General features: G+C 49.1%; 1 protein-coding gene across 1 annotated transcript; it reads right to left on the bottom strand.

The window, feature by feature from the left end:
- Positions 1-3,927: 3,927 nt before the first annotated feature.
- Positions 3,928-13,404, bottom strand: NKX2-1 (NK2 homeobox 1). Its single transcript, XM_032113284.1, has 3 exons — positions 13,228-13,404; positions 8,461-8,837; positions 3,928-7,691 (listed from the first exon to the last, which is right to left on the bottom strand). Exons 1-3 carry the CDS (start codon positions 13,278-13,280, stop codon positions 7,021-7,023), a joined length of 1,101 nt encoding a protein of 366 aa, XP_031969175.1. The 5' UTR covers positions 13,281-13,404; the 3' UTR covers positions 3,928-7,020.
- Positions 13,405-23,122: the final 9,718 nt, after the last annotated feature.

Here is a 23,122-nt window from a genome sequence, read left to right as displayed (position 1 = left end):
CAGTACCTTTGCGAAGACGTAAATTCGTCCGCCGCATCCCGTCCTCGATCTTTTTTGGGTTACCGCGGAGGTGCCACGCACTTCCCTGCCATTTACCCCGCTAGGCAAGTGTGGTGTGTGTTGCAGTGGCGGGTCCCCGAGCCCCATGCCACTCGCCCTAGCTATGGCAAAGCGCCATAGACGGTCAACATCTTGTCAGGGCGTTTGGGAGCAGCGCTTGGACGAAAGTCAAAGGGGTTCCTGGCCCGACGTTTGCAGCCCTCCCGCCTGGGCATCGCCCCAGTGCCAAGGACGAGAGGGGCGGTGGGTGCGCACAGCTGGGTCTGCCCGACAGCACCTGCAGCCTGGCAGTCTGGCAGTGCAGGCAGAGCCTGCCATAGTCGGAATTAAGAGAACACAGAGGGAGACAATCGCTGCTCTCAACTGACTGTAGCCCCCGGGCGAGGAGCCCCGCTGGGTTGCTGCCGGCTCCCGAGGGCAGCAAAGCCTCCGGGGCTGTGTGAGAGCCTGCCCTCGGCACGCAAGGGACCCCGCGGCCGGGGTGCAGAGCCCGCTGGCAAAGGGCAGGATCGGCCCCGTTCTCCTCGACGGGGAACCGAGACCTGAGCACCGGCGGCAACTGTGACCGTGCTGGGTATTTCTGGCAGGCGGCGCGGGCAGAGGGGACGCGCGGCGGGCGCCCCGCTGGGCTCCACTCAGGGCCTGGGGGGAGCCGGCCCCGCTCAGGCGCTGCGGCTCCGTTCCCACCGGCGGGGCAGCCCCCGTGGGCCAAGGCGGAAAGTTGCGGGAGGGTTTCCGCGCTGTGAAGTTAAGAGCAGAGGGGAGACACAGGCCGGCGGGCAGTGCTTCTTCAAAGTAAGAGTTTTCCCGCCCGCCTCTGCTCCCCAGACTCCGCAGTTACTGCCGTGCACATCAGCCCCTAGATGCACCATCAGACGCACACATCTATAGATACAATGCGTATATAGACGCATATGTGTAGACTAAGCCCTCCGCATCGGTCATCCAGTATGTTTTTTTCTCTCAGAAGTGAGCTAAAGCAGATAGAGGTGCAGAGGACGAGAGCTAGTTTAACGCCTAGTTTAAGAACAAAAGCAGAGACCAAGAAGGTGCTGAAGTTAAAGATAATATTTTAAGAGCTTCTCTGAGAAACAGCAGCACCGAAAACAAAAAGTTTAACTAACAAATGCAGTGAGAGGAACTTCGAAAGAAAATGGTGTCCTAGAGTCACATTATTAGGTCAGTAACACGCTGAAATTATTCAGCCACTTCAGCAACACCTTTGATATGAAACAAAAAGTCTGCTCCCCTTAAGATCCCAGGTGTCTGTAAGTTTGTCGCCTTCTAGGACGTTATTACTTGCCCAAATATGCTTGATCGAGAAGAACCCCGGTGAAATCCACCAGTACAAATGGAAGTGACGATCTCATACTTTGTTTAGTTTTCTAAGCAATGCAACTATTCTTTTATTAAAAAAAAAAAAAAAACAAAAAGCAAAAACAAAACAAAAAAACCCCAAACACAAATCCAATCACAAACCCAAACAAACAAAACCCCTTCCCCCCCAAGAAAACCCCCAAACCAACCCACCTCGTGTACATGCGCTTTATTCTTTTCCTGTACACTTTAAGGAGCCCCTGTATTGATGAAGCGCTGCTCAGAATGATATGGGGAGTTCTCATTAAATCAATTCAATAAGTCGTGTACGTTCACTAAAACCTGCCATGTAAATTCACTTGCTAAAGAAGCGCAACCTACAAAGTAATTTAAAATTACCCCGAAACTCCTGCTGTGTTTAGTGAAAAGAAATATTTTTGAGAAAACAGTTGTCATCTCATTCAGATATAGTTGTTAGCACGAGATATGGAGCTAGCCAGTAGAAACAGACTTAAGTATCTTGGTAAATATTTTTCGAATATACGTTTTCAACCTTTTTCCGTTTCTATATGCCAGCTCAGGATAGTAGATTTACACTGTCTTTCGGAGGTAATGCATTCAGCCATTTGTAAATGTTTTTCCTTCACAATATCTATGTCACAGTAAAAAAAAAAAAAAAAAAAAACCGATTTCCCTCTTCGCCCTCCCTCTAACAAAAACCTTTACATCGAAGATTAAATGTCATATTTTACATTTTCATCTATAGGTTTCCCAAGAATTTTTCTGTGTAGTAAGTTGTTTTAAGCTTCAAAACGAATTTCAATTTCTTCCTACATCAACACATTTTATACACCATCTTATTTATAAAGCTGACCAGAAGCCTTTGAGAGAAAGACATAGGATATAGAAAACTTTGACCTTACCTGCTCCCTAAAGTGCTTGCAGGCAGAAAAGAGAGGGGGGGAAAAAAAGTAATTTCATATTATTCACCATTTTGCCAGGGACAGTCGTCTCTCTACCTCATAGGAACAGCCGCACTGGGTCAGATGTCTGTACACATTTGATACATATAAACAGTATTATCGTTAACTTAGAGTTTTGAGGGGTTTATCCCCCCGATGGGAATCATGAGAGGAACAGCGGGTCAGACAGAAGAAAAAAAAATCTCAGCTTTGCTCCCGACACGGCCATGAAAGGACTTAAATTCTTCAGAACTCACTCAGTCTTTAACTCTAGATCTCCTTTGTAAAGGCTAAAGGGAGCGGTCACGAAAAGTTGAACGGGGGCTGCCTTTCCGTCGAGGCCCCTTTACCTGCGCTGCGCTACAAAACTCCTAAAATACTTTTTTTCCCTCCCCTCCCAGCCGTGGCAACTTCTCTTGGTGTCATCTCAAGGCTGTCTCAGATTACATTGTTTGGGATCCGCACTTTGAACACCGTCTTAAGGCTCTGCACTGCCTTTTAAACCGAGATGCAGGCAATGTACTTTCCGATCAGCTCCTTATCCCTCGCCTTCCTGTAGGTACCGTGACACCGCACCGCGCCCGTCCGCTGCTACCGGGGCCACAGCAGAGCCCGGGGCAAGCCCTGCCGCCCCCGGCTCCCCTGAGCCCTTCCTCCCGAGCATCCTTTTTGCTAACAGACTGCTGTGAAACAAACAAAAAAGCCAATAACCCACAGACCGTTTTGATATGAAGCAGCACAGATGAAAAAGGCTTTTGCTATTGTTGCTGTTGTGGCCGTACTAGTGATGCGGTTTTGTTAGGGTTTGGGAATTTATTTTGCTTTGTTTTGTTTTGTTTTGGGTTTGTGTTTCGTTTGGGGTTCTGTTTTTTCTCTCTTTTTTTCTTTTTTTCTTTTTTTTCTCACAGCCTGCTGTGCCACTGCGCGCACACTTCATGGCACTTAAGCATGAACTCCTATTTACAGCAGAAAAAAATGCCCTCCGCGGTTCTCCTACACTTACAAGCAGTGCCAGGCAGTGGGGGAGTGGGAACGGATAGCCATTCTTCACTAGATCCTTTCATCTCTCAAAATACGGGGTGCCCACGGTCTAGCGTGGATAAAGCAGTTATATTGGGAAACGTGCATCTCTTCCATCATTTCAGATTTGAATCATGCTGCCCCTCCCCTTTGCCATCCCATTATCCAAGTTCTGCATTGATTACCGGAAGACTGGAAATCAGCATATTGGAAGAAGCAGGAGTTTAGACGGAGGAACATATTTTAATTTTAAAAATCTATACAATAACTAAGTTCTCATGAGTGTTCTCAAGGGAGACTAGAGGCTAAACTGTATTTACACCCCTCCCTCCAAATATCTTCATCCTAATCAAGGCATAACTAGTTTACTAAAAAAAATATGATAAAAGGCAGTATCACAATGTCATAAAAAACTCTATAAAATTTGTTAAAGAGCAGTTTGTTTGCATTTCTCCTGATTGATATGTAAATACAGTTTGAACTGTGTTTGCTCGGTCTCTAGTGCTTAATAAAGAGATGAATTCACCTTTCTGTGGAACAAGTAAACAGACTTTAAACTAAGCCGACATCAGACAAAGTGGAAACGAGTTTATTTAATCGAAACTAAATCTAGTTTAAGAAAGATAAGTCAGTGTACATAATAATCCATTACAGTAATTACACCCACCACCAAATATGTGTTTATGAGGTTGTCGAGACACAATAAAATTAATTTATTTCCCCCGAAGTCTATAATGAAAAGTCACTGGCTGGATCTCTATGAGACATGCTAGCTCCAATATTCGGGGGCGTGGGCTATAATATTTCTCGTCTGGATTAATGCCTTTCCGTGCTACTCACTTTTGAACGTTCCTGGGTTTGAAAGAGCCCACATTAATTACATATGAAGGGGAAATGTCGACTTAATCGGAGCACTTTCCCCTCGGTCTTGCGTATAAACTCCGGGAGGAAACTAACCCTAATTTTAAAAAAATACTTAAAGTTAACCCTGCTCTCGCTTCCTCCGCGGAGGCTGGCAGCTCTGCAGCACGGACCAGGCATCCCCAACACTTTTTTCTGTTAGCAGAAATAATAGCACTAAGTTCCAGACAATCTGCCGCCCTCCCACCCATCCCCCCGCCATGCTTAACATGATGCTATAGATCTGAAAGGAATATTTTGCGTAGAAGAAGAAGAACAAAAAAAAGTGAATAATCTTTGGGTTAGTTAAGAATGTCTCTGTATAAAGCAGGACATAACATAAGAATGAAAGGTCTCGAAATTCCTGTTGACACACGTGATGTCCTCCAGTTAGAAATAAGGGGGAGGGGGTCAGAAAGAATCCGATACTTTTTTTTTCTTCCGTGTACTTCCCTTTTTCTCCATCCAGACTAGCACTTGGTGTCCGACTAACACCGGCTATCTTGTATAAATAAAGAACTGGAGCTTTTGAAAGCTGCTACTTAAATTGGAGGTTGGGTTGTTTCCATCCCAGTCAACCTGTTTTCTTTCACTTCAAAAATATGAGTATTTCATAACACCTCTGTAATTCAGAGGTGTTTCAATGACTGAGATCCACTTTCCATCGATTTGGGAAAAAACCGAAACCGAGAAGCAGATGCAAAGGAAAACACGCTATGAGGTCTTTAGAATGGGGATACTTCTTATTTTGTTACACTCGCAAAAGGGATGTTTGGGATCTGAAAGAGAGAGAATTACAGGGATTTCGGACTCGTCAGATACGAGCTGTTTAGCTTCATATGCTCTGTATATTTACAGAAAAGTTAGCATCTAACCGCCTTGCGTTACCGATAGTATTTACCTTCCTACCAAACGCCCCTCTGTGTCTCAGTCCGGCGCGCACCTATGCACACCCACCCACGTGCGCGCACGCACTTTCTCCTCATCTCCTTCTTTACAAACTTCCCAAATGGCTACACAAAATAACCCGCAACAAACAAAACCCTGTTAGGAAAACAAAGCGACACAAAAAACAGCACCCAAACCAACCGAAGCCCGTCTGTGTTCCACCAAGACGCAGCCTGCGGCTGACCCGCCTGAGTAACGGGGTGGGCTGTGCAGGGGAACCTGCGTGGTCGTGTGCGGGCGTGTGCTTGCGGGGATTGGGTACGTGTAGAAGATTAAACACAGCCTGATAAAGAAAGTTAATTCAAACTACACGTTGTACACAATAAACTATCTTTTTATTTTGATTATAAATAAGGTGACTGTACTTCCCTTAAAATACAAGTACATAGGAAAACCTGGTAGAAATTATCTTTTTTTTTTTTTTACAAGGTATTAAAACTGGACACTTTAAATTAGACTCACGTTCTATACTGACAGCAGGTTCTTCGTTATTTTATTTTTTTTCTAATGGCGTTAGACTTTTACCTTCTTTCTCCTCCGTGCCTTTGGCATTTGAATTTCTAGTTCCGGAATACTTTCCTTTCTCCAGCAAGAAGTCGCTGAGGTGCCCCCCGCCCCACCCCTACCCCCCAAAAAATAATCGGGCTAATGAATTTGGACTCGATTCCTTCACTCGAGTTCGTGAATCCCGCGCGTTTGCTTGTCCTGTTTGCACACTGAGGACTGATCCTGTATCCCGTTAACCCTCTGGCGCAGCTCCCCTCTGGGAACAGGGTCCGGGCCCTGAGAGGGGCAGGGGCCTTCCGGGGTCTGGCAACATCCCGGGTTGTTTTTCCACCAAGAAGAAAAAAAAAGGCGGAAAAAAAAGGAAAAAAAAAGGAGAGATGCAAGGAAAGGAGCGTCGGGGGGAGGGGGGGGGACCAAAGGGGGAAATACAAAAGAATATTCGTAATGTGTATAATTTATTAGAAGCTTCTGAGGACTATATTTAAGCCAAATATCTACATAAGTTACAACAGGAAAAGGCGGCGTGCGCAAATAACAAACTGCCAGAGGATTTACGACGGGGCGATCAGAGTCCATAAAAAAGGTGGGGGTTGGTTTGGTTGATTGTATTTTTTTCCTTTTCTTTTTACAACAAAATATACAGGCTACTAAAAACTATGGGTTTAGTCCAACTTTTGACAGCATTATACAGCTACAGGTTCACATCAAACGTAAGGAGGAAAATAAAAGCCAAGCCTTTGATGACTCCACGTCTCCATCCGCTGGCCCTGGCAGTGGGCTGGGAGAGACCGGGGAGGGGGAAGCTGCTTCTTGTGTCTGGGTGACGCGAATGCGTTTTTTTTGGGGGGGAAAACCACCCCATCCCCCAAAATCTCTGTATTTACATGCAAGTCCTAGACGCTGGCAAAGTGTACATCTGATATCCAAGTCTTCAGACCATGCCTAAAGATGGTCCCCTTTCTGCAGACTGCTCCATGGTTATTAGTCAGAATAATTTTATACACCCCACAGGACAACTTTGGGGGGGGGGGGGAATAAAGACCCAAACCCATCAACAGTAACAACAAAATGGAACAAAAAAGTGTCTCTCTCTCTCTTAGGGGTCCGCAGAGACCACTCAGTAAAACGAGGGAAAGGGAGAAGAACATTTAAAAAAAAAAAAAAAAAAAAGAAAAAAAAAGAAGAAGAAGAAAAGCACACAGTAGTTTGGAGAGGACAGAGATTTGTGTAACTGGGAAAATCTGCTTTTTTTTTGTCTTTTTTCTTTTTGCTTTTTTTTTTTTTATTTTTGTTTTGTTTAATCCTTTTACCAGGTCCTACCGTATAGCAAGGTGGAGCAAGACATGGCAGTGCCATAGTCAGAAGTAGAAGAGTTCAGGTGAGACAAACTGGAGACTTGGCTCTGCAGAGAGGAAGGGCTGGCCGAGTGCTGTCCCATGTCTGGAGACTGCCCCGCACTGTTTGTCTGGTGGCTCTGATGCTGTCCGAGGCTGTTGCCATTGGTAGCCACTGTGATCGTTGTAGCTGCCTGCTGCTGATGGCTCTGGATAGCTGCTGTGGGTGTGTTGGAGCCTGCTTGGCAGGGCTTGCCATCCTTCACAAGCACTGGCACTGCCACCCTTCTGGGAGACTGCTGCTGCTGGCAGGAGCCGTTCTCCTGTTGCATCTGCTGCTGCGCAGCCTTGTCTTTGGCCTGGCGTTTCATCTTGTAGCGGTGGTTCTGGAACCAGATTTTGACCTGAGTCGGGGTGAGATGTATCATGCTGGCTAAATGTTCCCTCTCCGGGGCGGAGAGGTATTTTTGCTGCTTGAAACGTCTCTCCAGCTCGTAAACCTGGGCCTGCGAAAAAAGGACCCTCCGTTTCCTCCGCGGCGTGCTCTGGAGCGGGGCCATGCTCTTGCTCACGTCTCCCAGGGAGCCGAGGCTGCCCATGCCTCCCATGTTCATGCCCGAGGACGGCGCCATGAAGCGGGAGACTGCAAGGGAGAAGGCGGCACGTTTTAGGCGGCTCGGCTTGGCCCGGCCCGGCCCGAGTAGGGCCCCGCGCTCCGGCAGCCCCCGCCGCCGCCTGCCCCCAGCGGAGCTCCGCAGCCCCCCGGCAGCCCAGCCCCGGCCGCGGCCTCGGGGCGCCCGCGCTTCTAAACAACGACTCACGTCCCTGAGGCGAGCGGTGGCCCCCTTCTCGCCCGGCCCAGCCCCGGTGAATAAGGGCGACCACTCGCCCCTCGTCCTGCCCGGGGGGGACAGCCAAGCAAGTACCTGATGTGACAGCCGCGGCGGCAGCGGCCGCGGACAGCGGCTCCGCTGGCGCCGGCCGAAGAGGACTCTCCCGCTCCCCCGCCGCTTCCCGGGACGCGGCCCCGGCGCCTCCAGCTTTCCCCGTCGCCCGCCCGGTGCCGGGCGGCGCGCAGGCGGGCGAGCACCGCCGGTTCCCTTTGGGCCCCCGGACCGCGACGCTCCCGCCCCGCTGGACGGCGAGAGCCAGGCTCCCGGTCCCCGCCACCGCGGGGCTTCCGACCCCCTTGCCCCGCAAAAACAGCCGCGGGAGGCTGACAGGCAACCAGCCGGGGTGGAAGGACCGGGAACGATCCTCGGGCAGGAGGAGGAATTTGGGGTTTGGGGGGCGCGTCTGGGATTTAGACCGACTTTTGCCCGGCCGCGGACCCCCCGTGCCTTCCGCCCGCGGTGTGTCGGGGCAGTAGCTCAGTAACCCCCCACCGGCTGCCCAGCCCCGGGCTGACTTACTTGAGGAAAAGCGGGGATCCGGGTTGGTACCGTACCATCCTGTCGCCGAAGCGCTGTTCCTCATGGTGTCCTGGTAAGGCGGCAGCTCGCTCATGTTGCCCAGGTTCCCATTGCAATAGCCCCCCATCGTAGCATGGGAGAGCTGGGGGACCCCTGCCGCTGTCATATGGTAGGCGGCAGTCACTGTTCCGTTGTGGCCCATGGGGTGCTGCTGCATGGCCGGCTGAGAAACCTGAGACTGTCTGTAGGCTGACAGGGGAGCCCCCAAGTTACTGCCCTCCATGCCCACTTTCTTGTAGCTTTCCTCCAAAGGACTCAAGATGTCAGACACTGAGAAAGGAGTCGTATGCTTTGGGCTCATCGACATGATTCGGCGGCTGGGGAAAAAAAAAAAAAAAGGAAGGGGAGGCAAATTTTTTTTTTTTTTTTTTTGCCAAATATTCTGGTGTTGCCTTAACGCCGATCTTGTTGGATGTACACGTAACCGAGTGGACGAAGTCCGCCTTAATTGGATTGAGTGGAGGCTCAGGGCTGCCTTTCGTTTGTTTTAGCCAGACGCCAGGTTTTAGGCTGCCACCAGAGGCGGGGCATAGGCACTAAAGCAACAAGACAATAGAAGCCTACATCTTGCCCAAGATAATTAGCTTACATGCTGATGACAAGGTAAACACCTTTAAGTTTTACTTGTCAGAATCTTTTTATGTCTTTAGGAAAAAAAAAAAAAAAAGAGGGAGAGACAGAGAGGACGGGAGAGAGAGGAAAAAAAGAAAGAAAGACCCCGTGAGCACAACTCTTTTTTTTCTCGGGGATGGCAATATCGTGGACGGCAAATGGAAGGCAAAGCAAAAAGACCACCATTTGACTGGGTAAAAGGATTTAAAAACAGCTCCCGGGTGGCAAGGCTGTCAGCCCAGCCTTTGTGAGAGCTGGGGAAACGGGGTGGAATGCCAGTAAGCTAAACGACAGAATCTCTCTCTTCCCCCGCTAAGTTTGGTCCGGAAGGAGCCCCGCCGCCGGGAGGACAACTCTCCGGAGGGCAGACCATTCTCTCCGGGACACAGCTTCCTGTGCCCCGCATTCCCCGCACTGGCTTGTCAGATGCCCCGGTCGCCTGGGGCTGAACAAGCGCTTGGGGTTTCGCATCTCGGGAACACTCTCTATGTCTCCTAAGACACTCAGTGCAAGGATCATTTCTCTCCCTAAACCGATAAATTCCTTTCAACTAGGGATTTATATTTTTTACAATATCTCAGAGAGAGGTGAAAGACGCAAGTTTGCAAAATCAAGCAGTAATTTAATTGCCTGGGGCGAGAGACCGATGAAAAATAGTTTAGCGCAAAATGTTGCTTGTTATTCTCAAAGGCAGAGACTTTCACAGTCTCTCGTGGTCCCTCTGAAGCTGAAGCTGCTTTCTAAGGTTATTTATACAGCACGGGAGCTGGATGGAGAAGACTTCTCAGGTCATCTGCTACACGACCTTGCCAATGAATTCCCTGTAGTTTCCAATAAACTGCAATTTCTGGCACTTTCGGATCTGTTCTCGGATCCGGTGTGAAAACAAAAGCGATCCATTCACAGCCACACGCACACGTACAGGCAGCCAGTAGCTAATGTCACTCGGGTCTTTGAAGAAATCTTCCAGAGCCTAGTGTCTCCAAAGCTTATATTTCGGGGTGATCCGGGCGGAGGAGAGAAACCTTCCCTGAGTGTTTCACACCCCGGCCTACTGCCCTGGCAAACACAATTTAATACAGCGATTACCTGAATATTAAGAAAATTACAGCGAAGGTACAGTTAACCCAGGGACTTTGAAGTGTCAAGTAACTATTTAGTAATTGCACTTGTAAATATGTTTGTGCTCGGCTGGTTCGTGCTTAAAAATGCAAAAGTGCACTTGCTACCCGGGAATAACTAAATATCTTTGTCTAAAGTGGCAGCATAAATAGCCGGTCGCTTTGTGGCTGTGCTTGATATTAGTGCATAAGGATCATTTTGCTTCAATTGGGAGGCTCTCATTCACTAGGCAAGAAACCGTTTAGGAGAAAGTAGGTTCCCGTATGAGAGTTAACATCCTTCAAGTGTAAGCCTCAGTCTTGATTACACTTTAGAGCTCTGCAAGAGGTGAGCTTTTCCACACAAATATAATCGGGGGAACTTTCCTTCAATCAGGCCTCCAGCTCTCTTACATCATCTCAGCTGCTTCTTTCGGCGCTAGCTCCCTCAAGGCTGAATATCCCGAAGTGGGCTGGTTGTGAGTCTGCTAGGTCACCAAAAGGCAGGGAAGGGCGACTTTGGGCTAGAAAGGCGTTTGGTTTTTGCCTCTTCTTTTCCCTCTTTACATTCAAAACCTTTCAATTTTGTCTTTCCAGATCTCTGGAACATTTATTTACCCCTTCCACCCCCCCACCCCCCCCCCCCCCCCCCCCCCCGCCACGGTTTTTCCTCTTTCTGCGCGTGTTTTTCAGTACGGTCTTTGGTTTTATTCCTACGGAGAGAGACACTCGACCTTGCCTTAGTGGTTTGGTTGTTTGGGGTTTGTGGTTGGTTTTTTCCCCCCGATTTTCTCAGACACACCATCTCCATGACTGTTTCATGAACCCTATAAAGAAGGGGGTGGAGGGAAGGGAAAAAAAATTAAATACCACAGGATCCACCACAATGACGGCTTGGTCGGCTTTAACCAGAGACGAAAGGCGGCAAGTGACCTTGCAATTTGTGGGGCAGGAGCAGCGACTCCGTCCCCATCCAGAGAGTGCGAGGTGGGGCAGCTGGCTAGGCCCCAGCAGCGGCTCCGGCGGCGGGAGCGGGGCGCTGGACACGCAGGCGGCCGAGATGCCCCGCCGCCCCCCGCCGGCCCCGGAGCACCGCCCGAACGACCCCTTTGGCCGTCGGCTGCGCCTGGCGGAGCTTATTTATCCTCTCACTTGAATGAGCGCAGGTTAAATAGCCTCCGAAACATTGCTCGGTTAGGTTATCCCGAGCGAGTCGGGCCTTGGCTCTGCGCGGGGTTTGGTACTGGGAAGCTAATGAGAGAGCGCTTCGTTCACCTTCGCTGGGAAGCGGGTGAAAAATTCTCTTGTGCGGGTCTGACCGCCGACTTAGGAGTACACCGGCGCGCATACAGGCACACCGACGTCTAGCTACTTTTTAGTCCGGCTAGATGGACGCGGTGTAAAGGAAACAGGTCAGCCTCTGCACCTGCTTTCCTGCCCCAAATGCGCTATAACGAGGCGAGTCACACCGTGGACAAGGGGTGAGAAAACTTCTTCTCTGGTGCCGTGTCCCTTCACTCTCGCTTTTCTTTCAAACCTTCCACCGGAGTTTTCGTCTGCCAGAGATGGCTGCTCCCAGCGTCCGGGGAGGGTGGCCGTCCCAACAGGATCCTGCCTAGGCTGCATTTAGCGATATGTTCGTTTACCTGGTGATGCTGCTTAGTAAAACACTCGAGTGAAAAAGAAATGCAAAGGAGGAGAGCAAGGAAGATGAGATGCGTTTTGCCTGATGGAAGCATTTTCATGAGAAAGGCACGGTTTTCACCCCGTGTTTGCAGAAATGCGGCTACACGGACTTCCCTTCAATAGCTTCTGACCCCACACAATCCTTTTGATAACACTCGAGAGGTGGAAGAATGGGAGACTTTGTCAATCAAATGGTGCCAATCCCAATGGAAACGGTGCCACCAAGACCGCAGAGCGTTTCCTCATCAACTGGATTGCGGGGGCTGGGAACTCAAGGATCAGCTTTTGAAAGTGCGCACAGGGCTCTCCAAAGACAACAATGTCTTTTTTATACGAGCTGCTGTGCCTCCCCAAGGGGAATCAAATATGTTCGGCCAGCCAGAGCTCGGAGGGCTCGGAGGGCAGAGGGTAAGGGTCCCACGCAAACCGCACGCAAATTCTTTCTCAACAAGAAAGACGCTTTCTAGGTGTAACTTTTTGATACAAAGCCATGGGGTGCTCCGTGCTCCCTCTGGGTCAGTTCACGGGTGCACGTCTGGCTGCACCCCCTGCCCAGCCCTGCCGCCCCCGCTCCCAGCGCCGAGGAGGCGGCCCTGCCCGCTGCCCTGCTCGCAGCCGTACAGCCCGCCCTGTCGCGGGAACAGCGCTCTGCGGCGGGGCCAGACGCTCCTAGAGAGCTCCGAGTTAGATGTGGCAAGAGCAGACCTGTGACAGAGCTCTTTCTTCGCTCCTGGTCATCAGTGCAAGCCTAACACATCCATAGAGACATGTAAATGACCACCTGGAAAAGTGGCACCACCGAGGTAGCTTGCCTCAACTTTCCCCTCTCGACCTACCCCGAGCGAGCTCATAGAAACTTCATCTGATTGCTTATGCATGCCGGTGTAATACACCCTCTGTTTCCCCATGCTCCCCAGAATGGAAGATGTGCCTAGCACACCTACGCCGGGAGCGGAGGTTTCCGTAGTGATCGGGTAGGGTGGACTTGTGTCTCTGCCGGCCGCGGACAGGGCGCTGGGAGCCGCTCCCCGCCTGGAAAGCACATGCTTGGGCGCGTAAGAAGGCAGGAGTCCTCCTAGAGACGCACCCTGCGAGCGCTACCTAGGCACGGAGCGCTCTGGGTGTGTGTGGGGGGAAACGCCTGCTGTGGTTCATGGGGACAATTCCTTCCCGTGGGAAAGCCCCTCTGCCCTGGTTATCTCGTTCGGATGGGAGAAGCCCCTCAATACACGGGTCGAAACCTCTTCTCCTGGCGTGGGAATCTAAGGCAACCAGCGAGACCACCAAAGGCTAAAGCAAAATTCCTCACCCCTCCGCAGCGCACGCACAGTTGCTCCTCCAGCTGCCCAGGGCGTGGAGCATCTCGCAGCTGGGGGTTCTCGGGGCCCCTTCGCCACCAGTCCCTGGCGGCCCCAGTCGCTCTGTGAGAGCGAGGGCAGCGCTGCCTCCGCTCAGCTCTTTTCCCTCCTTCCCCAGTTCCTGGCGGACGGCTGAGCCTTCCTGCCCTAGTCCTCGACACACTCCCCGTCCTTCCTTCGCCGGGCCGTTCCCGGCCAAGAGGGCCAGGGTGGGGCCAGGTACGGGGTGTCAGGGCAGGGCTCCCGGGGCCGCGGCGGCGGGCGGAGGGCCGCCGTGCCAGGGCGGGGGCGGCGGGGCCCCGGGGCACGCCTCGGCCCACCAGCCACACCGCGCCCCTCCGCGGCTGCCCGGCGTGGGGATCAGCGGGAAAGGACTGTTTTTAGGCATGGGTGTCCCGGTAGTCTCGGGTGGATAGCAGCAGCACTCGCCCCGATGTGCGAACCACTGTCTGAAAGCCTCGTCCGATATTACGAGCAGTTAATATATGCCTTCCACATCTGGCTTTCTCAGTGTCAGTAGACTGTCACTGCCGCGACACTGTCAGTACATACACACAAGACTTATTGTCTGAAGCGTTTTTGATACACCCAAGACAGAGGTGATTATGCAGAGGATTACTTGAAGCTGTTTGCTGAGACAATTTGCGAGAAGTTAGCCTGTAGAGATAGTTAAAAATATAAGCACGTTTTATTTAGATATAAACTCATGTAAAAATACTTTTTTTATCGGTATATACCTACAAACAGAATCCTGCCGGGATCTATCTATTTATCTTCTTTTAGGTATAGCTATCAGTATATTACATTAGTTATCTTAGGAGTTATGTGCTTTTGTGTGTGTTCCCAGACATGCCTACACACACACCTACAAGCGTGGGGGTGCATACCACCGGCAGTGGGTATGCATGAGTATATGTTTACGCATACATTCACAGTCCTCAACCCTGTCGTCTCTTAAGTGTTTCAAAAAGGAACTCAGCTTTTAAGTGGGTCACCTTGCCTCCCTCCCTTCCTCTTTCCTCGCCCAGGCCTGCGGCCGCGCCGGCGCCGGGAAAAGGGGCTCTCGGCTCCCGGGTGGGGTTGGACGCCGAGGCGACGGACACCGACGTGCCTGTGTGTGCAGAGTGAAGGGGCAGGCTGGGGGTCGTCCCCGGCAGTTTGATTTACCGCAGACCTTTTCTGTTTCAGCGTGGCTGGCTGCGGCGGGCGGTGCGGGGGGCTCGTTGCTCACTGTCCCCTGGTTTGGTCTCGAAGCCCTCCCCGTGCCTCCGGACCGCCCCGCCGAGGGCCTCGGGGAGCTGCAGCCTGCCCTGTGCGTGCTGCGGGGCGGGGGCTCCGCGCCTTCCCGCGCCCTCCCGCGCCCTCGGGGCTGCGCGGACGGAGCACAGGGCCGAGCCCGGGGGCGCTCCCCCGCGCCCGCCGGAGTATGCGCGCTGGTGGACAGGCGATCTTTCCCCCTCGACCTTACCCTGGGGGTAACCAAAGCTCCCTTTTATTTTCAATGTCACTTCGGAGTTTGCCTTTTGTTCCCTGCTACCTCTCGCTTCCAGGGGTACGGGCGGCTCCCCGCTGGCTCGGGGAAGGGCTAGCAGTTTCGAAGATATCTCATTTAAAAACGACAATGGAGTCCTTTCGACCAGCCCGTGTGGTGCCCGTGCTTTATTTTCGTGCCGGGGATAATGGAATTGTTTGTTTTGCTTTTGTTTTCACAGCAAAACTCGAGGGCAAGTTACAGGAGGGCTGATAGGAGCCGCGGCCCTTCGTCGTTGCCCCTGGGTGCCCAGCAGGGCCACCCAGCCGAGGGCCGACGCATCCGGTATATGACCACGGCAGCCCGGGAACCCGCGCAAACGTCGCGGCTTCGGGCGGATCTGTCCGCGGATGCCCTGCTGTCACCGACTTTGGAGTGACCGAGTGCTCCGGTTATTGCCCCCAAATCCTTTTCTGCCTCTCCTCTGCTCCCCAGTGTGTGGCTTGACCTAAGCTCCCCCAGTAGCTTTAATTGGGAAGGAAGCTGCCATCTGTCCCATTGTGCCATTGGCTTTTTTATCTGGGCAGGGGCCATCAGTGCAAGGTGGGGCGCTGCACACGTTGGCAGCCGTGCGGAGGGACCGGAGCCCGCGGTCCGCCGGGACGGAGGGACCTGCAGCAGCCTCCCTCCGCTGGCCGCCGGGGAAAGCGCAGCGCCGGGCCCGGGCTCGGGCCGCGAGGGCTGGCGCTCGCCTGGGCCTGTAGACTTGCTGATGTTGCTGTTGAAATTTCACCCTAGCCAAGGCAAAATCTTATAAATGAGGGAGCAGAACAGGAATTTGCTCAGTCGGCCTTGGGCTGTAATTACATGGATATTTCTCTGTTTTCACTGTGCGTTTCTCCAAATCTAGAGGGAAGGATTAGCTTCTTAGGTTGCTGCAGCACCTCCTCAAGACCCTCCCATAGAGGTAGCTCTGCCTCTGGGCAAGATTCTTCCCTCTCGCTGGGGAGAGTGCAATTTTTCTGTTCCTGGATCAAGAGGAAGTGTTTAATAATTTGTGCCCATTCCAAGAGGTTGCTGTAGAGCAGCACAGTCAAACTGTTTCAAAACAGTACTCTTACTAGTTGATGGTCATATACACAAAAGTTTCTCACTCAAAAACTGCCTTTTGGCAGTGACTCTGCCTCTTCCCCAGCTGCTTCCTACCTTCTGAGCTTGTAGCTCATGAATCCAACCCATGAGTCCTGCTCTCAGGATCAGCCCAATTCCCCCGTGCTCTTCTCTGAGTGTGGGAAGTGAAGATGCAAGTGCCATCCAGGGCTGAATCCCTCAGAGGTAGAACTGACATGAGTCAGTGAGCTGGCCTGGTAGGACCAGAGTGACCCAGCTGCCCACTCAGAGTGGTAGGTGGTTTATCTATTTGTCGTGTGAGCCTTAAAAATCAACATTTCCCAAGTCTTAAACACAACAAGCCAACCAACCAACCAACCAACAAAAACCCAATCAATGTTCACTCTGCCTTGATTTTCTTCTGCTCCTTTTTGGGAAGAGACGACACAGAAGTCTCCTAAGCAAAGAGGTGCATTTCAGAAGCCCAAGGGCAAATCTAGGGATGTTTCAGAAGCCCATTTTTCATTTCATGGGAACGAGCATCTCTGGGAAGATCATGCCCTCAGTCTGGTTAGTACAACTGGTAGGTCTAGTTAAAAGCTGTTGCAAAAAGCTGCAGCACAAAGGAAGCCACTTGTAGCTAAACTCAACAATGAACTTTATTGGTCCTGCTACCAAACCCATTAACAAAGCTACACGCTCTGCAGCATTGTTTCTGGGGCTGGGTTTTGTTAACCAATTACTGATGTACGTCTATGGCTCACAGCGCTGATTTAACAGGTACATTCCTCTTGCCAGGAAAGGGTTCAGTTCAGTTACCAGTTTCAGCTAGTTCATTTTCAAATATTGGTCTTTCAAGAGTTTCCTGCTGTAAATAGGGTCTCAAAAGTTTGTTGTACAGTTGGACAGGTATATGCATGGCATACGTGTCAGGAAAGGCTCTTCTTGAGCCATGAGACCTGTGCCAGGAATTTGACAACTCTGACAACGGCTCCCATCACCTCTATGTCTATAGGTCAGACATCTTGAACCAGATCAGGTCCCACCAGCTGGACTATCCTGTAATACTCTGTCTTTCAAATTCTGCTCTAAAAGCAGAGTATGTGGCTTGCTCAGCCCAGCAGCAGTGGCACCTGTATTGTCACACATAGCAGAGTTCCTCTATTTTATACAAGAAATGGAGATGGGGGATAGAGTTACAACTATTTGCAATACCAAATTACTACTGGGAGGAATGGGCATCTGTGGTTTTCTGTAACGGCATGCACCCTATATCTTTGCCCAAACATTGTAATTTTCACTCTTCCAAATATGTTTGTTTTTATGAATTGCACAATGAAAAATATGGGATGTTTTTCTTGCCAAGAAAGGTGAAGTAAAATCAAAATGTTCATCAAAATGTTTCACCTTTTCATTCTCCCAAGAAGAACCAGTAACTCAGAAAAGAAATGACAATATTGGAAAGGGACTTATCTCTCAGCCTTGCAGCTTTGTGAAGAACAGAGCTGCTCCTAAATGACCTGGCTCTTACTGTAATTGGCTGGTGTCCATATCTTCCTCTGTTGTGTCCCAGCAGCAACCTCTCTTCCCTTTGGTTATCCATTGACAGGATTCTTTGGCTCCCATACTTCTAGGGGATGGGTGGAACAATTCCACTTGCAACTGAGTGCTGACTGAACGGTTTCACAGATTTAACAAAAGATGGGCTCAGCCTTGCAGAACATTTCTTCCTGGAGTTGATCAGCAAGAAGGAAAGAAAGAAATCCAGCTTGAGGTTCAGTTGGGTTTAAGGACCAAGACCTGGGAAGCAAAACCAAAGCTTCTTTATATTGTAACCTAAAAAATGCACCCAAGTCTCTGAAGGCCCAGAAGTACTTTATCTTTGAATTAGAACAGGACTTTATTCAAATAGAAATCCTAAAACATATGCTGAAACAAGTCCTTGCTAGCATCTCTATTTTCTGTTTTCCTAGACATTAGCCATTATTCGCATTGTAGTACAGAAGAGTCTCCATGTAGCCGGACTATCTTCTAAATTACTTTGGATGGTAGACATAATGAAGTTAAAAATTTCGCTCATCTTTGCCCTGTCATAAATGAAAGCATGTATTATACTTATTCAAAAAATAGCTGACCATAGAATTAGGTTCAAGTTACATTTTCAATGTAGAAATGTTTATGCTGAAAAAGCCTAGATACTTTCTTGGAAGTAGTTTAACCATGTAAAATATTCCATTAATGGATTTTGACTACTATTCAGTTTTTAAAATAATGTCCCTTGTAATTAGTTGCTTTATCATTCCTTTATGAGCCTTGCTTATTTTGAATTCCAGGGAAAGAATACTGCTAAGCTGATATAATGAGATAATATCCTTCACTGGCGTAAGTAAGGCTATGAGATGGACTGCTACCCACATTGGTAATTATACATGCTCCATTTCCACAACTGGAACCAGAATGAATGCTCTACAGCATTTTACTCCCTCTGAATAACATTAACTGAAAAAAGCAAGTGAGTAACTTGTTTACGTATTAGTGTTGGAGGAAGCAACCTGAGCTGGCTGTCCTTGAGTCTTTGGAGTCAAATTCATTCATCAAGCACTTAACACAGGACTAAGGAGGAAGCCTTTTTGCCACCTACATACAAAACTAGTGTGCCAGCTCTGTCACTCCACAGGGGTACCAGCTTCAGGTTCTATATGCCCTGGGAAGGGACCAGGGGGCAGAGAGAGCATCACAGATTTGTCCAGTTGAGAGATACAAGCTTTGTAGGGTGAACAAAAGTGGCACTTCCGTCCCATCTTGTCTGTGCGAGCTCAAAACACTCTGTGAATATCAGAAGTTTTAGGGTGAGAGCCTATTATGACATGTTATAAGAGGAAAAGATGTATGCCCATGGTCATATGGGCAATAGATGGGTCCAAATCATCTTCTAAAAATCTTTTCTGACTAATGAAGGGATGTAAATTCATACACTGCCTATCTGGCCACACTGACCTCACTGTAGCAAACTAGCACGGTTTGCTGTTGAGACTGAGAGGCAGAACTTTTGGTTAAAAGTAAATGCACAGTCAGAGCAGCTCAGTGCTGCAGACAAATGAAGCCCTCAGTGGTCCCTGTGCCTGCACTGGCTACAAAGCAGCTAAAAAAATTTTTAGAGGAAAACTGCAATGGTAGCCCAGCAGCTCCACAGTCCCTCCTTGTGCAACTGCAAGCAGGGCTGCCTGTGGTGTCTCAGGAGCATGTACACTGCCATCATCTGCAGGCAGGGGTCCACCCTGCCTTTTGGCCACCTGTGGCCCAGGACTCCGCTAGAGTGAGAAATAAGGATTGCATTTAGATTCAATGGGAAGGGTCTCTGGTACTTACAGCACTTAAAGCTTGTACTGCAAAACCTATCAAAGAGTATTTGCTTTTCATTGTAGAATTTTGGTGCTTTTTCAGTGAAAATACTTGGTCCTGAATGCAGCCTGGAAACATCAAATAGAAATACATATTACATGAAGCAGGGGTTTCCAAACAGATCTTCCTTTGGATACCGTTTGCTGTAGCAGCCCTTGCTGATGACAGGGATGGCAGCTGGAGCTCTTGGCATTTGTTGTGGTCAGGGCTCCTGACAGCAATGGTGGCTGCCAGCACTGACTTTGTACCAGACCTACGTCTCATCCCACCTGCTGCTCCTCAGCCACTCATCAACCCTCCCCCAGCACTGGGTTAACAACCATCAGTTTCCTAATCTTTCCCCAGCCACACTGCATTTCCTCCTCTTCCTCCTATTCCCCTTTCACAGCTGACCAGCACTGGCACTGTACAGGCAAGAGCTGGCTTTGGTGGCAGAGGCTATGTGACAGCTTGCAAACAGGTACCAGCCTCACAGCTGAGCACCTTTCTTTGTAACACAGAGCAGTGTGAGTACCAGCAGTATTACATAGGCTGCAGAATCTTCATGTCCAGGAAAATTATGGATTAAAGCAACCAACCACTCCAGAAAAAACAAAAAAAAGTGTCTGAAATGTCTGTACATCTGCAAAATTTTGGTTTCTGTAGAAACTTTTCAATAAATTTTGGATGCTCATCTCTCCATGGCCTTGCCCTTGCAAGGCATAATACTTTGCTGAATGTGCAGCCCCTTCAGTTGCTGGGCTTCTTTAAATTTTTGTTTTCTGACTAAGTCATTATGTATCCTGCATTTATCAAAAATGGCTAGAAACACAGGACTTTGCCATTCTCTCAATCTGCATGTTATTCCTTTACAAAGCTTGAAAAATATTTTTCCTCTGGTATTTATTCATTTTGCCGTGCTGTATATCCAATTAGACTATTCTGCTGCATTCAGAAATGAGAACAGTTCCACCTCCCTCACATCCAGCTCCATTTCTCTTCAGTTTCATTTCCCGCAGGGTCACTGTTAGGTGATGATATGCAGTAACGTCCCCAGTGAGGTGCTGTTTCCATTAGCTTTCCCCTTCAGAGGTGGTCAGAGGTCTGAATGCTTATATGATTTGTTTTCTTGGCTACTTAGAAGGTAAGATTCAGTTCTGATCCCTCTTCTACATGGGCATGCTTCATTTTCTGTATTTCTTCCTTTTTTAATAAGACAGTGTCTCTTACCTCTGATTTTAAAACAAGAAGTATGTTTTTGTGCATGATTTTTTTCTCCATCAACATTCAATACTATTTATATAAAATGACTATAAAAGGAGGAAGAAATCACATGGTGGGGCTTTGTGAGAGAAGCTGGAGACAAACAGCCCTGTACTTCACCATCATGGACCTTGAATAAACTGTTGTGGAGTAGGTTTGGAGACAAATGAGGGCACACATCTCAGGGGAATCTGTGGCCCAGAAGTTTGGAGGAGAAGGGTTGGACATGCAGTGACCATTACTGAAAAATCAGAGTAATTGCTCATACAGACAAACTTACAAATAAGCATCATATCTGGGCCCAGCTTCAATCACCAGTTGTATTTTTTTCACCTAGTTTTGTTGACCTTTCTACGTTTTCACTGTAAATTATATTTTCTACAGTTATGTGATGGGCTAACCCTGGCTGGATGTCAGGTACCCACAAAAGCTGCTCCATCACACCACTCCTCATCCAGCCACAGGTGAGAAAAAATACCATGAAAGGCTCTTGGGTTAAGATAAGGACAGTAGGGGATCGCTCACCAATTATGTTCATGGGCAAAACAGACTCACCTTGGGGAAATTAACTGAATTTATTACCAAGCAAATCAGAGCGGGATAATGAGACGTAAAACCAAATCTTCAAAAAACCCTTTATTCCTACCCCTCCCTCCTTTACAGGCTCAACTTTACTTCCAAGTTCTCTATTTTCTCCCCTCCAGCAGTGCAGAGGGATGGGTATGGGGCTAGCAGTCAGTTCATCACATTTCTGCTGCTGCTCCCTTCTCAGGAGAAGGACCCTTCACACCCTTCCCCTGCTCCAGAATGGGGTCCCTCCCACAGGAGACAGTCCTCCATGAACTTCTCCAAAGCGGAGAAGACTCCCATAGGCTGCAGTTCTTTATGAACTGCTCCAGCATGGGTCCCCCATTGGGTCACAAGTCCTTCCAGCAAACCTGCTCCAGTGTGGGCTCCTCTCTCCACAGGCCCTCCCAGGATCCTGCTGCAGTGTGGACTTCCCATGGAGCCACAGCCTCCTTTGGGCACCCACCTGCTCTGGCATGGAGCTGCTTCTGGGGCTGCAGGTGGATATCCATTCCATCATGAACCCCCATGGGCTGCAGGGGCACATCCTGTCTCACCATGGTCTGTACCACAGGCTGCAGGGAATCTCTGCTCTGGTGCCGGGGACACCTCCTGCCCCTTCTTCTTCACTGACCTTGGGGTCTGCGGAGTTGTTGCTTTCATATATTCTCACTCCTCTGTTCTCTGGGTGCAATTTGCTTCTGCCTTTTCTTAACTGTTTTTCCTTCCTTCTTAACCACGATATTCCAAAGGTGCTACCACTGTCACTGATGGGCTTGACCTTGGCCAGTGGTGGGTCTCTCTCAGAGCTGGCTAGCACTGGCTCTGTTGAACATAGCTGGAGCTTTTAGCAGCTTCTCACAGGAGGTCTCTCTGTAGCCGCCCCCCACTCCCTGCTACCAAAACCTTACCATGCAAACCCAATAAAAGTTATCTACATTTAACTAAATAAAGAGCCATCAATAGATATTACGCTATAACTGAAGATGACAAGGGTAAACCTGGATTAAACCATATAATTTTCAGTTGATATTTTTTCTGAATTCCCATCTTTTTCTCTTGAGTAAATCTAATTTAAAGTCCTTAGGGGTGTTCCTTGCCACATTTTTGTCTGCCCTCCAGTGCCTTAGGTGGATATCATTGCCCAGTTGTATTGTTGATTATAATCTGATGTTATAAAAACTGAATTTTCTCTCCCACAAATCTTCTTTTCTTTGCTTCAATACAGAAGTGGAGCAAGTCTCAGATGTCAAGGTTTTTTCAGAGACAGAAATTTCACCAGAACTCATGTTGTTTAGATAAATAGTCTGAATTCAGGAGGAGTGTATAAGTCTTCTGTGGGAGATAAATTTCAGTTTGCAATCATCTCAAATTAAAAAAACCAAACAAACAATTGATCTGAATTCTTAAAATCATTTTGAATAACTAAAAGCCTATGTGAATATCTAATAGTCTGCTTCTTTCTGGGGAACAGAAAGTTGTGGAAAATACTCTCATGAGTTGCTCAAAGGGTCTCCAAATGGTCTGGAAAGTAGGAAGTATGGACATTTCTCTCCAGCCATTTGTGCAGGGGAAGGAGCATGCTAGGAGGCCTCTGTGTGCTGAGACATGCTGACGAGACAACGGGGCATTGCAATATGTGTTTCTGTGGCACCCTCTCTTCCACAGGGTATTTCCCATGTATCCCCAATGTATACATCTGATAGAGAGCTTTTAGATTCACTCCAGGTGAGGTAGCTGCTATTTGTGTCCATTCACCTAAACTCCAACTCAGCTCTCCTCAGACAACCTGGAAAGCTGGTCATAAACAGCTCATTGTCCCTCTGACACTGTCCAAGAGGCAAGTGACCAGGTGAGAAGATGGTGTGGCTGACTCTCAGCCAGCAGCCTGATTAAATACAGTTTGTAGCAAACAGTGGCTTCCACAGAGACTTAGGGGACAATGCTCCTTTTTGTTGTTGTTTATCAAGACAAGATTTTCATGGGGCACTGGGAGAAAATATGTCTTTTCTGTTGTCTGAGATGACTCAGTGTGGCTGAAGCTTTCCCTGAGT

Source organism: Corvus moneduloides, chromosome 6 (assembly GCF_009650955.1).
Source record: "Corvus moneduloides isolate bCorMon1 chromosome 6, bCorMon1.pri, whole genome shotgun sequence".
NCBI lineage: Eukaryota > Metazoa > Chordata > Aves > Passeriformes > Corvidae > Corvus > Corvus moneduloides.
Note: the sequence above shows the minus strand (reverse complement) of the source record. Positions and strands in the feature narration are given on the sequence as shown.

Bases quoted from the DNA above. Each gene is read 5' to 3' on its own strand.
- NKX2-1 (XM_032113284.1), bottom strand. From the start codon at position 13,280: ATGCTCCACGCCCTGGGCAGCTGGAGGAGCAACTGTGCGTGCGCTGCG. The intron at 8,838-13,227 runs GTGAGGAATTTT...TTTTTTCCCCAG, and splicing joins TGTGCGTGCGCTGCGGAGGG to CCGCCGAATCATGTCGATGA. The intron at 7,692-8,460 runs GTAAGTCAGCCC...TCTCCCTTGCAG, and splicing joins GGATCCCCGCTTTTCCTCAA to TCTCCCGCTTCATGGCGCCG.